Genomic DNA, 13,308 nt, shown 5'->3' with positions numbered 1-13,308 from the left:
GAGGATAAATTGCATTGAATTGCATTGAATTGAACAAAATGTAACTAAATCAAAGGTAATCTGCTACAGTTGACTTTACCTCTGTCTGCCAGGGTATGGCCACGCAGCCTGTGTTAAACTTGGTGTAGAAGTCATCGTCTGTCCTCTCCAAAATGACTCCTTTTACTGTGGAGAACTCATCAATGTCCTGCACATCCTTGCAGTACACCGCCCTGGGCTGGACAGAGGGAGGGGATGATGACATGCCTTCATTAGGGTTAATACTATAGTTGGGGGTTAACAAGTAGAGGTTAGTGGGTACAGATAGGGTATGTACATTCGGTTTGAAGGGTGGCTCAATGACTCCGGCGTCCAGCCTCCTGAAGTTGATGGTGCTGAAGAAGGGATGGGACTTGACCCCTTCCACCCCACACCTTTGACACCCCAACCTCTGTCTCGGGTCTTTGGTCAACAGCTGAGAGAGCGGTGGGGGGTGAAAGAGAAGGATTAGTGAGAGCGAGAGAGAATAGCATTGATGCAGTTCTAATATAGAACTATAGGTAACTGCTAAAATAAAGGAAACACTTGAGTATATTGAAAGCAGGTGCTTCCACACGTGGTCCCTAACCCATGCTTTGGGTCAAGTATATAAATGCCCAGTTGTCCATTTATAAGAGATCTTAGTGACTTTCAAAAAGGGGTGTCAAAGGAGCATTAAAGGTTTGTCTCTGTCTCCAGATCTTAACCCAATAACACCTATGGGAGATTCTGGAGTGGTGCCTGAGACAGTGTTTTCCACCACCCACCATCAACAAAATACCAAATTATGGAATTTCTCAGGGGGGAAATGGTGTTGCATCCTTCCATCAGAGTTTCAGACACTTGTAGAATCTATGCCAAGGTGCATTGAATCTGTTCTGACGGCTGGTGGTGGTCCAACGCCCTATTAAGACACATTGTTGGTGTTTCCTTTATGTTGACAGTTACATTTGAACTACATTTAGTTGACAAGCTTCAGGTCAAAGCTGAGCAAAAGTCTAGTCTCACAGAGCGGCAGAAGTCTTCTGTCTCGCTGCTAAATGTCTTCCTGTACACCTCCTCAGTCTCCTGTATCATTCTCTCCATCTCTTTTTCCGTCAATTGCTCCCCTTGTCTCTTGAATGGGGATCGTCCGGCCGTCATCTCGTACACAAGGCAGCCCAGGCCCCACCAATCAGGGCTTATCCCGTAGTACTCATGGCCAATCACCTCTGGAGCTGAGGGAAAGAGGGACGGGTTTGGAAATGTCCGCTCCCTGTTTGTTGTTGCTCCTAAATTAGATCTTTAATGAGACTTAGTGATAGTACAACATCTGGAAGGAAAAGGTGAATGTAAAAAATATATATATATTCATTTTGACCACTGTGGGCATCTAAACAGTGTGCAAGTCTTGTAATGATATTTCATATACCTTGCACTTTTTGAAGTCCGCACGATATGAATACACAACCTGTGTTGGAGCCAAATTCCGAGTCGAGACTGGGAGAAGGGGTTCGAGTCGAGACTGGGAGAAGGGGTTCGAGTCGAGACTGGGAGAAGGGGTTCGAGTCGAGACTGGGAGAAGGGGTTCGAGTCGAGACCGGGAGAAGGGGTCCGAGTCGAGACCGAGACCAGAAATATGCGAGTTCAATTACCATGATTTTAATTTAGTCAAATTGCCACCACAAAAGTTCAAAATGTCCACTATTTAAATTGTATTATGGAAAAATGTTGCAGTGGATTCATATTTTGACTTAATGGAAGGGACCATTATTACAATAATTTAGGTAAACTTACTGCGCAATCGCGAGCAGTAGTTTTCCCATGGGTGGGCTAGCTAGCTTGTTGTCGGCTAGTTTTCAGCAGATGCAGCAGTTGTTATCAAAGAGGATGATGTTGCTAATTTGTTAGCTTCTCCCTTTTCAGGAATCACTTTCAACAAGAAATTCAGTTTCAAATGATCACCATCTGGTGAGTGGAACTGTTTTTTAATTATTTTTTTTATTGCTGCTCGTTTGCTGTTAGCCATCTCTTTGAAAATTACTTGTTTGTGTGAAACATTGTTGCATTTAAAGTGGAACTGATAGCATTTTAGCAACATGAAATCTTATTAAAATCACTTAATATAAACCCCCAGGAATGATACTTAAAAAAACATTTTCTGACAAGCGACCACTTAAATATGGTCATTTTCATGTTTTTATAAACTCTTAGAACGTATGGGAATTACGTATACTAAGGCATTTGTGAAAAGTGGCCGTGCATTTGTACAATTAATACACTGCAGTAAATAAAACCGAATAAAAACATTGGTGTTGTCCAGGACCGGTCTGGTGCAATATAGCCAATCAGAGCTACAGTAGGCCTTTATACAAACAAGCCATTTGTGTCGGAAATACTTCTTAAAAATATTTCTTAGACACCGGAGCTTGTGAATTCAATGTTGACTTTATTACACAGTAACAAGCCGAGCTGGTCCATGGAGCAACTGCTGGTCCCAGACTGAGATCACTTTCTATACAGTTTCAGTTTGACACAACATGTCCAAGGACACCCAAAGGACTAGACAACGACCTCCCTCAAGCCCAGTCACACACACACACACACACACACACACACACACACACACACACACACACACACACACACACACAATGGCCTCCCCCCAAGCCCACACTGATTGTGCTCACCACTCCAAGGCGCACTACACATGCACCGGAAAATCCTCAGTATTTGCCACAAGGGCCTGTCATCATTCACTTTTATATTAACTGTTTTTAATAATAATAATAATATAATTATAATAATATAATAATAGTTTTTACAGGCAGTTGGAACAGCGTGACTTTAGATCATTACAACACATTCACCAAAAGCCACAAAATACACCTGAAAATATGGAAACACCACAGGAGTCCTCATACTTTTGGGAACTTTAGTCTTATTGACTCTGAAAAAGGTAGGCTCCCTCTCCCTCAGTTATGAACAACAACAACAAGATCAACAACTAATGCTTGCCAGAGCAAGATGAGCTAAAATCTAATGAAGGAACAACTTTTTCAGCTACTTGGCCATCAAAATTGCACTGAGAAACGATGGGGAATTGTAGCCTCATCGTCCTTCTGCAGCTCGCCTGCCAATTCCCTGGGCCTAGTGGTTAGAGCGTTGGACTAGTAACCGGAAGGTTGCAAGTTCAAACCCCCGAGCTGACAAGGTACAAATCTGTCGTTCTGCCCCTGAACAGGCAGTTAACCCACTGTTCCTAGGCCGTCATTGAAACTAAGATTTTGTTCTTAACGTACTTGCCTAGTTAAATAAAGGTAAAATAAAAAAAAGTATTCTTGCTTGTCCCAACCAAGCACCCGAGCTAACTGGCTAAAGTTAGCTAGCTAGCTTCTTCCAGACACAAATGAGAGAACACCTCACTATGACCATTTTACTCACTGTAGCAGGGCTGGTTAGGCTGTTTACAAGTTATCTAGGGCATTCTTGACTATTACTTTTTTTTTTGCCTACGTTTACTGACACCGGTCATATTCAGCGGGCGTCAGAGAGAAAGAGATGCTAACTGGATAACAGTTGTTCAAGTTCTTGCTAGCTAACCAAATTACATCTGTATCTCTAGCTGTGTGTAGCCACCGAAAAAACAATATGAGGGGAAAAAGTCAGTCACTCACCCACAGTCACTCACCCACAGTTCCACTTTAAACTTTGTCACTGGTTACTTTGTGTGCTACATGTGATGTTTCTTTGGGAAGTAATAGTTGTACATTTCGATTTGGGAAATGCTTAATGGTTGTGTTTTTGTATTCTTATGATTGGGACCTCTACAGGCTTCTGTCTGAGTGAATGGACTGCTTATCCTTAATGTCATGGGAGCTCCCGTGTGCCGCAGCAGTCTAAGGCACTACATCTCAGTGCTAGAGGCGTCACTACAGACCCTGGTTCGATTCCTAGTTAAATAAAGGAGAAAAAAAAAAGTTGTACTCTATGTCCCCAAATTCATATATAGTTGGTTCAGGGTTCGTTTTGATATTTCAACCTGCGTGTCCTGATCACGTCTGGTGTGGATGGACAAAATCAATATGCTCGCAATGACGTGTTCTCGAGCCCGGTCTAGTCGGCATGTAAGCCGTACACCCACTTTCTTTTGAGTGGGCATTACGTATACTCACTTCTTATTCCCTACTGATGCGTATCGAAGTAGTGTAGCGGAGGTATATGACTTACTATGATGTAGTACAATAGAGAAATTATGCAAAAAGTTGCCTACACAATCGCAAAATACATGAAATATATTCACATATGCGCCGCACACACAGCTTACTTTCAACGGAATATCATCTGCAGGCAGCAAGTGTGTGCAGCTCAACTGGTCTTGGCATGGAGCAGCTCACCGAAGAATTACATCAGTAGCCGGTAGGGTAAGAAATGCTAAGGCAATAATGGGTATGCAAACCAGGAATTAAAAAAAGTTTAGTCCGAAGTGTTGGTTAGTAGGTTATTGGTGATGTGCAATTGTCTTCATGCTATTTGCATCAGGGGCGTAGACATGGATGGGGCCTAGGTGGACAGAGGCCCACCCAATCAGATTTGATGTGGTTTAAGCAATGTTGTGACAATCAAATGGTTAAATAAAAAAACTACTGACAGTGAAAATCTATAGGAAAACAAACAAAACAGGATGTCTCACACAGGGTGCATTTCCTTTGCTGGGCGAAGGATTTCGAAATATTGTTGGTGTTTTAATAAACGGATTTCTTTTTTTGTTTGATATCAAGCCCTCAATAGGCTGCCCTTACCCGAGGCTACGAAGGCTGGTTCAACAGCAATGCGTTGTGTTTTTGTGTGGGAACTTTTTGGCAACATTTGAGTATACCCACTCCTCCACTGCATAGGGCCGATGGAAAGACAGCAGTCACAGAGAGCATATTTTTATTTTATTTAACCTTTTAACTAGGCAAGTCAGTGAAGAACACATTATTATTTACAATGACCGCCAAAACCGATTGTGCGCTGCCCAATGGGACTCCCAATCACGGCCGGTTGTGATACAGCCTGGATAAGCATTAAACATTCATGGCGATTTAGCTAGCTAATTTGTCCTGGGATATAAACATTGGGTTGTTATTTTATCTGAAATGCACAAGGTCTTCTACTCCGACAATTAATCCACAGATAAAAGAGTAAACCGAGTTTCTTGTAATCTCTCGTTCAGTCTCTGTCTTCTTTGGACTTTATATGGCGGTTGGCAACCAACTTTAAGGTGCATTACCACCACCAACTGGACTGGAGTGTTGATCTCAGTTTATCTTCAATCACCCACTTGTGTATATGCTCCTATAAACCAATGAGGGGATGGGAGAGGCAGGACTTGCATCGTGTCAAGCGTCACCAAGTTATATTTTAGCGCCTAGCTACGCAGATGCTCGTGGGCAGTTTGGATGCAATGATTGAATAACGTGTACATTTATTTTGTAATGCGAGCGGTATGGTTGGCATATGATTAGCAAACGGTATGGTTAGCAAATGGTTAGCAAACGGTATGGTTAGCAAATGGTATGGTTAGCATATGGTTAGAAAACGGTATGGTTAGCAAACGCCCTTTGTCTTCGACGAAAAGTACACTCTCCCACATTAGTATGCTGGTATTAAATTTCTGTCCTTTCAGAATCACAAAACTGTCACACACTGAAAGACTATAGGTTCACCCCTGCGCAAACATGGCTATAAAATATATAAAGGCTGTTAAGATACTGTATTAATGTTTCAAGAAAGGAGTGTATGTATCTGGTGAAGTGGTTTTATGCGCTGACTTAATAGATGCTGATGATTTGAGTTTTTTACTCGGCTGATCTCAGGAAGAAATTACTCTTCCTCACTGTCCGAGACCGAGTCAAGGCCGAGTACCCGATCAAGAGACCGGTCTCGGGTACTACAACACTGACTGAAGCTAGTGTAGCCCTGACTGATTTTTATTTTCGGACGCTTTGCTGGTTGTCTGTTATGTGTTGGGCTCATTCATTACGCTGTGCCTTGCTAAACTGTATTCCTGCTGTGCTGGTGGTTGCAAATCAATGGGATTTATGTTCAGTGTTACATGCCTTTTTAAAATGGAAACTGCAAAAATTCAAAGGATCGAGAAGTGCTAAGTTCAGCGCAGTTACTTAAAAGAGATGAGATCACACAGCTCATAGTGAAAATGTTCAATTGGTTGTCAAAGATGTGCACTGATTTGTCAAGGTTGGTTGAGTTGCATGTTGCAATGAGTCCATGAAGGTTTTGAGGGGGCAGAAAAGGATCCGGTTGAATGGTCTGGCCCAAACGGCAGTCTGAAAAGACAGCCTTCTTACTGGTTAAAGTTGAAGCATTGAAAAGGAAACGAGCATTGGAAACACTGGTAAAGCAGCAAAGGTTGTCCTCATCAACTCTTAGTGTACCAGTGTTTAAGGGTGACCCACTAGACTACAGGTTCTTTGAACATGCTATTGAAGACAGTACCGAGAACACCAAAGACAGGGTGTACTTTTTGGAGCAATGCACCATGGGCCAACGCAGACATCTAGTCTGCAGTTGCCGACACGTGGAGGCTGACAGATTATGCAGATGCCAAAAGGCTTCTGAACCCCCCCCCACTGGAGATGAGTATAGAATCGCCACAGCTTACATTGAGAAGCTGGTCGCCAATCAGGGTTGAAGATTCCAACATTTTTCTCACTGGAGGCCTCAACACTGGATAATGTTCAATATAGGGAGGAAATGGACAGCCCAACAAATGAGAGCTGTAGTCTCAAAGCTGCCATATAAGTTTAAAGGTGGGTCGGCTACCTACAAGAGAAATGGAAGAAGAGCCAGGTTTGCTGATCTGGTTCACTTTTGTTGATTGCCAAGCCAGGATAGCATAACATCCTGTGTTTGGAAACCTAAGGGAAACCCTCCCCCCACCTCAGCAGTTAGGGGAGGTTCAGTACCTGTAAATAGGTCAAGTGTTTTGAAAGAGAGAGAAAATGGTTTTGCCATCAGTGTCACACCAGCTGTGAAAACAGTGAAAGAGCTGGGTTGGCAATCCCTCTGGTGCGGCACTCCGGCAGTGTCCGTTCTGTCAAAAGAGAACACAGTCCAGGCACATGCACCGAACTGAACAAAAAGCCACATCGAGAGAGGTTGGACTTGTTGAAGATCCAAAGGAGCCTGCTTCGGGTTGTCTGACCCCTGGAAACACGAGCAAATGATGCACACAGACTTACCCGTGAAGTTTGTTCGCGCAAATAATCCTACCATGTTGCACATCACCCACAAAAAGGTAAACCACTGCAAAATAAATGAAAACGGAGAGCAGAGTGCTACCAGTGCATTTGTTCATTTGGATGGAGATGCTGGGGACAGGAATCCTGATTGCATCCTTGTCATCGTGCCTGTCAGGGTTAATAAAATCAACAAAAAAAAGGGGGAAAAAGTAAGAACTTAACTTTGATTGGAAATTGGACTAGTGGATCATTGCGTGCAGAATGTCAGGTTATTGGAATCGCTCATGCTACGCCTGTGACAACGAGCAAGGGTTGTGGCAAGCATTTCCCGGCGAAACGAGAAGAATTCGTTGAGCCAAATCTTCCGCGCCGTTGCTCATCAAAGGACATTGGTACGTGTGCGAAACTCTTGTGTTGCACGATGCAAGTTGAACATTTTGATTTGGAAATTGGAAGCGTTGTGGAATAGGAATTGGAGTCAAGTGTTTCATAGGGAAATATTATCCAATATGTTGATGCTTAATTTATGAACATGAGAACAGAGTATTGGGCTCTGTATTTTCGCATTGGTGAACAGGCAAAGAGTGGCGTCATGTCATTGAATAATCAAACCTTCTGGTGAGTGGGCTTCATGAGGTCGAAGATGGATTGTAAAGGAAGAAGTGGAGAACCACTGCTCTGATAACATGAAAGAAATTGACTGATAAAAACTACAATATGGTGGATTGGCAGCAATGCTCCACAGGCCATCCACCCTGCTGGTGACGACCATGTTAGAGATGGATCCCATTGGTGTGGGTCTCTGGCGGTCCCTTAGGAGAAGGTGGTGGCAACCCAGGACAGATTGGCTGCCCTGCTGTTACTGCCCACCACATCTACACATAGGAGTGGCACACTGGGGTCAAGCTACTTTAAAAAAATGTAACTAGGGAAGTCCGTTAAGAACAAATTATTATTTACAATGACGGCCTACCCCGGCCAAACCCGGACGATGCTGGGCCAATTGTGCGCCACCCTATGGGACTCCCAATCACAGCCAGATGTGATTTAAAAAATATATATTTCACCTTTATTTAACCAGGTAGGCTAGTTGAGAACAAGTTCTCATTTGCAACTAGGACCTGGCCAAGATAGAGCAAAGCAGTTCGACACATACAACAACAGAGTTACACATGGAATAAACAAACACACAATCAATAATACAATACAAAATTCTATATACAGTGTGTGCAAATGAGGTAGGATAAGATGCATAAGGTGCAGTGATCTGTGAGCTGCTCTGACAGCTGGTGCTTAAAGCTAGTGAGGGAGGTAAGAGTCTCCAGCTTCAGTAATTTTTGCAGTTTGTTCCAGTCATTGGCAGCAGAGAACTGGAAGGAGAGGTGGCCGAAGGAAGAATTGGGTTTGGGGGATGACCAGTGAGATATACCTGACCAGTGAGATATACCTGCTGGAGCGTGTGCTACGGGTGGGAGCTGCTATGGTGACTAGTGAGCTGAGATAAGGCGGGGCTTTACCTAGTAGAGACTTGAAGATCACCTGGAGTCAGTGGGTTTGGCGACGAGTAAGATGCGAGGGCCAGCCAATGGGAGCGTACAGGTCGCAGTGGTGGGTAGTACAGTGCCTTGCGAAAGTATTCGGCTCCCTTGAACTTTGCGACCTTTTGCCACATTTCAGGCTTCAAACATAAAGATATAAAACTGTATTTTTTTTGTGAAGAATCAACAACAAGTGGGACACAATCATGAAGTGGAACGACATTTATTGGATATTTCAAACTTTTTTAACAAATCAAAAACTTAATTGGGCGTGCAAAATTATTCAGCCCCTTTACTTTCAGTGCAGCAAACTCTCTCCAGAAGTTCAGTGAGGATCTCTGAATGATCCAATGTTGACCTAAATGACTAATGATGATAAATACAATCCACCTGTGTGTAATCAAGTCTCCGTATAAATGCACCTGCACTGTGATAGTCTCAGAGGTCCATTAGAAGCGCAGAGAGCATCATGAAGAACAAGGAACACACCAGGCAGGTCCGAGATACTGTTGTGAAGAAGTTTAAAGCCGGATTTGGATACAAAAAGATTTCCCAAGCTTTAAACATCCCAAGGAGCACTGTGCAAGCGATAATATTGAAATGGAAGGAGTATCAGACCACTGCAAATCTACCAAGACCTGGCCGTCCCTCTAAACTTTCAGCTCATACAAGGAGAAGACTGATCAGAGATGCAGCCAAGAGGCCCATTATCACTCTGGATGAACTGCAGAGATCTACAGCTGAGGTGGGAGACTCTGTCCATAGGACAACAATCAGTCGTATATTGCACAAATCTGGCCTTTATGGAAGAGTGGCAAGAAGAAAGCCATTTCTTAAAGATATCCATAAAAAGTGTTGTTTAAAGTTTGCCACAAGCCACCTGGGAGACACACCAAACATGTGGAAGAAGGTGCTCTGGTCAGATGAAACCAAAATTTAACTTTTTGGCAACAATGCAAAAAAGCGTAAAAGCAACACAGCTCATCACCCTGAACACACCATCCCCACTGTCAAACATGGTGGTGGCAGCATCATGGATTGGGCCTGCTTTTCTTCAGCAGGGACAGGAAGATGGTTAAAATTGATGGGAAGATGGATGGAGCCAAATACAGGACTATTCTGGAAGAAAACCTGATGGAGTCTGCAAAAGACCTGAGACTGGGACGGAGATTTTCTTCCAACAAGACAATGATCCAAAACATAAAGCAAAATCTACAATGGAATGGTTCAAAAATAAACATATCCAGGTGTTAGAATGGCCAAGTCAAAGTCCAGACCTGAATCCAATCGAGAATCTGTGGAAAGAACTGAAAACTGCTGTTCACAAATGCTCTCCATCCAACCTCACTGAGCTCGAGCTGTTTTGCAAGGAGGAATGGGAAAAAATGTCAGTCTCTCGATGTGCAAAACTGATAGAGACATACCCCAAGTGACTTACAGCTGTAATCGCAGCAAAAGGTGGCGCTACAAAGTATTAACTTAAGGGGGCTGAATAATTTTGCACGCCCACTATTTCAGTTTTTGATTTGTTAAAAAAGTTTGAAATATCCAATAAATGTCGTTCCACTTCATGATTGTGTCCCACTTGTTGTTGATTCTTCACAAAAAAATACAGTTTTATATCTTTATGTTTGAAGCCTGAAATGTGGCAAAAGGTCGCAAAGTTCAAGGGGGCCGAATACTTTCGCCAAGCACTGTATATGGTGCTTTGGTGATGTAGTAACATATTAACACGTTATTGTAGTAAGAAACGGATGGCGATGTGGTAGACTGAATCCAATTTGCTGAGTACAGTGTTGGAGGCTATTCTGTAAATGACATCGGTAGGATGGTCAGTTTTACGAGGGTATGTTTGGCAGCATGAGTGAAGGATGCTTTGTTGCGAAATAGGAAGCCGGTTCTAGATTCAATTTTGGATTGGAGTATTTTAATGTGAGTCTGGAAGGAGAGTTTACAGTCTAACCAGACACCTAGGGATTTATAGTTGTCCACATATTTTAGAACTAGGTACTGCAGTGATGCTTCTTGCACTGAGATGCAGTGTCTTAGACCACTGTGCCACTTGGGAGCTACTACAGAACTTATGCTGAACAGGGGCAAAGTGCTAGCAACCTCTGGTCCTGAAGATCATCCCTTCCTGAAGACTAATCCACACACATACATTTGTGTAATTGTTTCTTCCCTAAATCAGAGAACAATTAGGGTCCGGTGTTTAGGAGCCATTTTGGCCTGTTTATGTGTTGTGTGTATGTTGTCTGTCAAGGGCTATTTTAACTTGTTTTGTACACTATATGATGGGGTCACTGGTCGTGTGTGTGTAGGTAGCACAGGTGACCAGGAAGGGTAAGCACAGTTGAGAGGAGAGCGCATACAGTTCTTAACCATATCACAGACACAGCTTATAAAATGTTTCTCTCTGCACCTTTTTGTATAGGAATATGTGTATTGGAGCTATTTATATTTTAAATGCGCAATAAATGGGAACTTCAGCCGACAAGAGTAACGTTTGGAAAGTTGATTCTTGTGGACGTGTTATGGACGGCTCTCTCCTGTGCCAGCGGCTTTTCATAGGGAATCACCACCACAACATGTAAGTGTACAGAAGGTTAGAGCCACGTACCCATGTAACCCAGGGTCCCCACCCTGCCTCGTACCAGATTCCCCCCGGATAGCTTCACCGCCAGGCCCAGGTCTGAGATACGGATGTGCCCTAAGAGAGGAGGTGAGGGGAGGGGTTAAGTGGAGCATTAGTTCATATAGTATGGTAGCCACAGATTATTTCACATACTAGATCATCATCGAACACAAAGTACAGTGCTTTCGGAAAGTGTTCAGACCCCTTCACTTTTCCCACATTTTGTTACGTTACAGCCTTATTCTAAAATGTATTAAATAAAAATGTTCCTCAATCTACGCACAATAACCCACAATGAGAAAGCGAAAACAGATTTTTGGAGTTTTTTCAAATTTATTGAAAATAAAAAACAGATGCCTACGTAAGTATTCAGACCTTTTGCTATGAGACTCAATTGAGCTTAGTTGCATCCTGTTTCCATTGATCATCCTTGAGATGTTTCTGCAACGTGATTGGAGTCCACCTGTGGTAATTTCAGTTGATTGTACATGATTTGGAAAGGCACACACCTGTCTATATAAGGTCCCACAGTTGACGGTGTATGTTGGAGCAAAAACCAAACCATTCGGTCGAAGGAACTGTTCGTAGAGCTATGAGACAGGATTGTGTCGAGTCACAGATCTGGGGAAGGATACCAAAACAATTATGCAGCATTGAAGGTCCCTAAGAACACAGTGGCCTCCATCATTCTTAAAATGGAAGAAGTTTGGAACCACCAAGACACTTCCTAGAGCTGACCACCTGGCCAAACTGAGCAATCGGGGGAGAAGGGCCTTGGTCCGGGAGGTGAACAAGAACCCAATGGTCACTCTGACAGAGCTCCAGAGTTCCTCTGTAGAGATGGGACAACCTTCCAGAAGGACAACCATCTCTGCAAGACTCCATTAATCAGGCTTTTATGGTAGTGGCCAGATGGAAGCCACTCCTCAGTAAAAGACACATGACAGCCCTCTTGGAGTTTGCCAAAAGACACCCAAAGGACTCTGACTATGAGAAACAAGATTCTCTGGTCTGATGAAACCAATATTGAAGTCTTTGGCCTGAATGCCAAGCGTCACATATGTGCAGATGTTTTCAGTGGCAGGAACTGGGAGACTAGTCAGGATCGAGGGAAAGACGAACGGAGCAAAGTACAGAGAGATCCTTGATGAAAATCCTCTCCAGATCGCTCAGGACCTCAGACTGGGGCGAAGGTTCACCTTACAACAGGACAACAACCCTAAGCACACAGCCAAGACAACGCAGGAGTGGCTTCGGGACAAGTCTCTGAATGTCCTTGAGTGGCCCAGCCAGAGCCCAGACTTGAACCCCGATTGCTCTCTGGAGAGACCTGAAAATAGCTGTGCAGCGACGATCCCCATCCAACCTGACAGAGCTTGAGAGTATCAGCAGAGAAGAATGGGTGAAACTCCCAAAATACAGGTGTGCCAAGCTTGTAGCGTCATACACAAGAAGACTCAATGCTGTTAGCGCTGCCAAAGGTGCTTCAACAAAGTACTAAGTAAAGGATCTGAATACAGAATGATTTTTGTTTTTATTTTTAATAAATTGCAAAAATTACTAAACCAGTTTTTGCCTTGTCATTATGGGGTATTGGGTGTAGATTTTTCCCCCCCTATTCAATGTAATCCAATGTTGAATAAGGCTGTAACAAAATGTGGAAAAAGTGAAGGGGTCTGAATACTTTCCGAATGCACTGTATATGAGGGAAGAAGTAGGATGTTTTTGGCAGGTGACATTGGCAGAGTGTGTGTATCCTGTGAGGTAGTTACTAATTACAGTGGTATGGTTGATATCATCTACAGGTGCCTCCAACACACTGCCAAGTTTGGAACAGGTGCAAATAAGTTGATCAAAATATATACTAGACCTGCTTATCACACACCGTTAA

At 43.3% G+C, this 13,308-nt stretch overlaps 1 protein-coding gene across 1 annotated transcript in view; it reads right to left on the bottom strand.

Moving 5' to 3' along the window:
- Positions 1 to 13,308, bottom strand: part of LOC118385411 (G protein-coupled receptor kinase 5-like) — a 31,674-nt gene that overhangs the window by 939 nt on the left and 17,427 nt on the right. Inside the window, exons 11-14 of the mRNA XM_035772535.1 lie at positions 11,403 to 11,492; positions 1,027 to 1,235; positions 317 to 454; positions 80 to 217 (exon numbers count right to left, since the gene is read on the bottom strand). Of these exons, the coding sequence (XP_035628428.1) occupies positions 80 to 217; positions 317 to 454; positions 1,027 to 1,235; positions 11,403 to 11,492 (575 nt within the window). The remainder of the gene's footprint in view (positions 1 to 79; positions 218 to 316; positions 455 to 1,026; positions 1,236 to 11,402; positions 11,493 to 13,308) is intronic.

This window comes from Oncorhynchus keta, chromosome 6, assembly GCF_023373465.1.
Source record: "Oncorhynchus keta strain PuntledgeMale-10-30-2019 chromosome 6, Oket_V2, whole genome shotgun sequence".
NCBI lineage: Eukaryota > Metazoa > Chordata > Actinopteri > Salmoniformes > Salmonidae > Oncorhynchus > Oncorhynchus keta.
The sequence above is the reverse complement of the archived record's forward strand: the minus strand, read 5'-3'. Positions and strand labels throughout refer to the sequence as shown.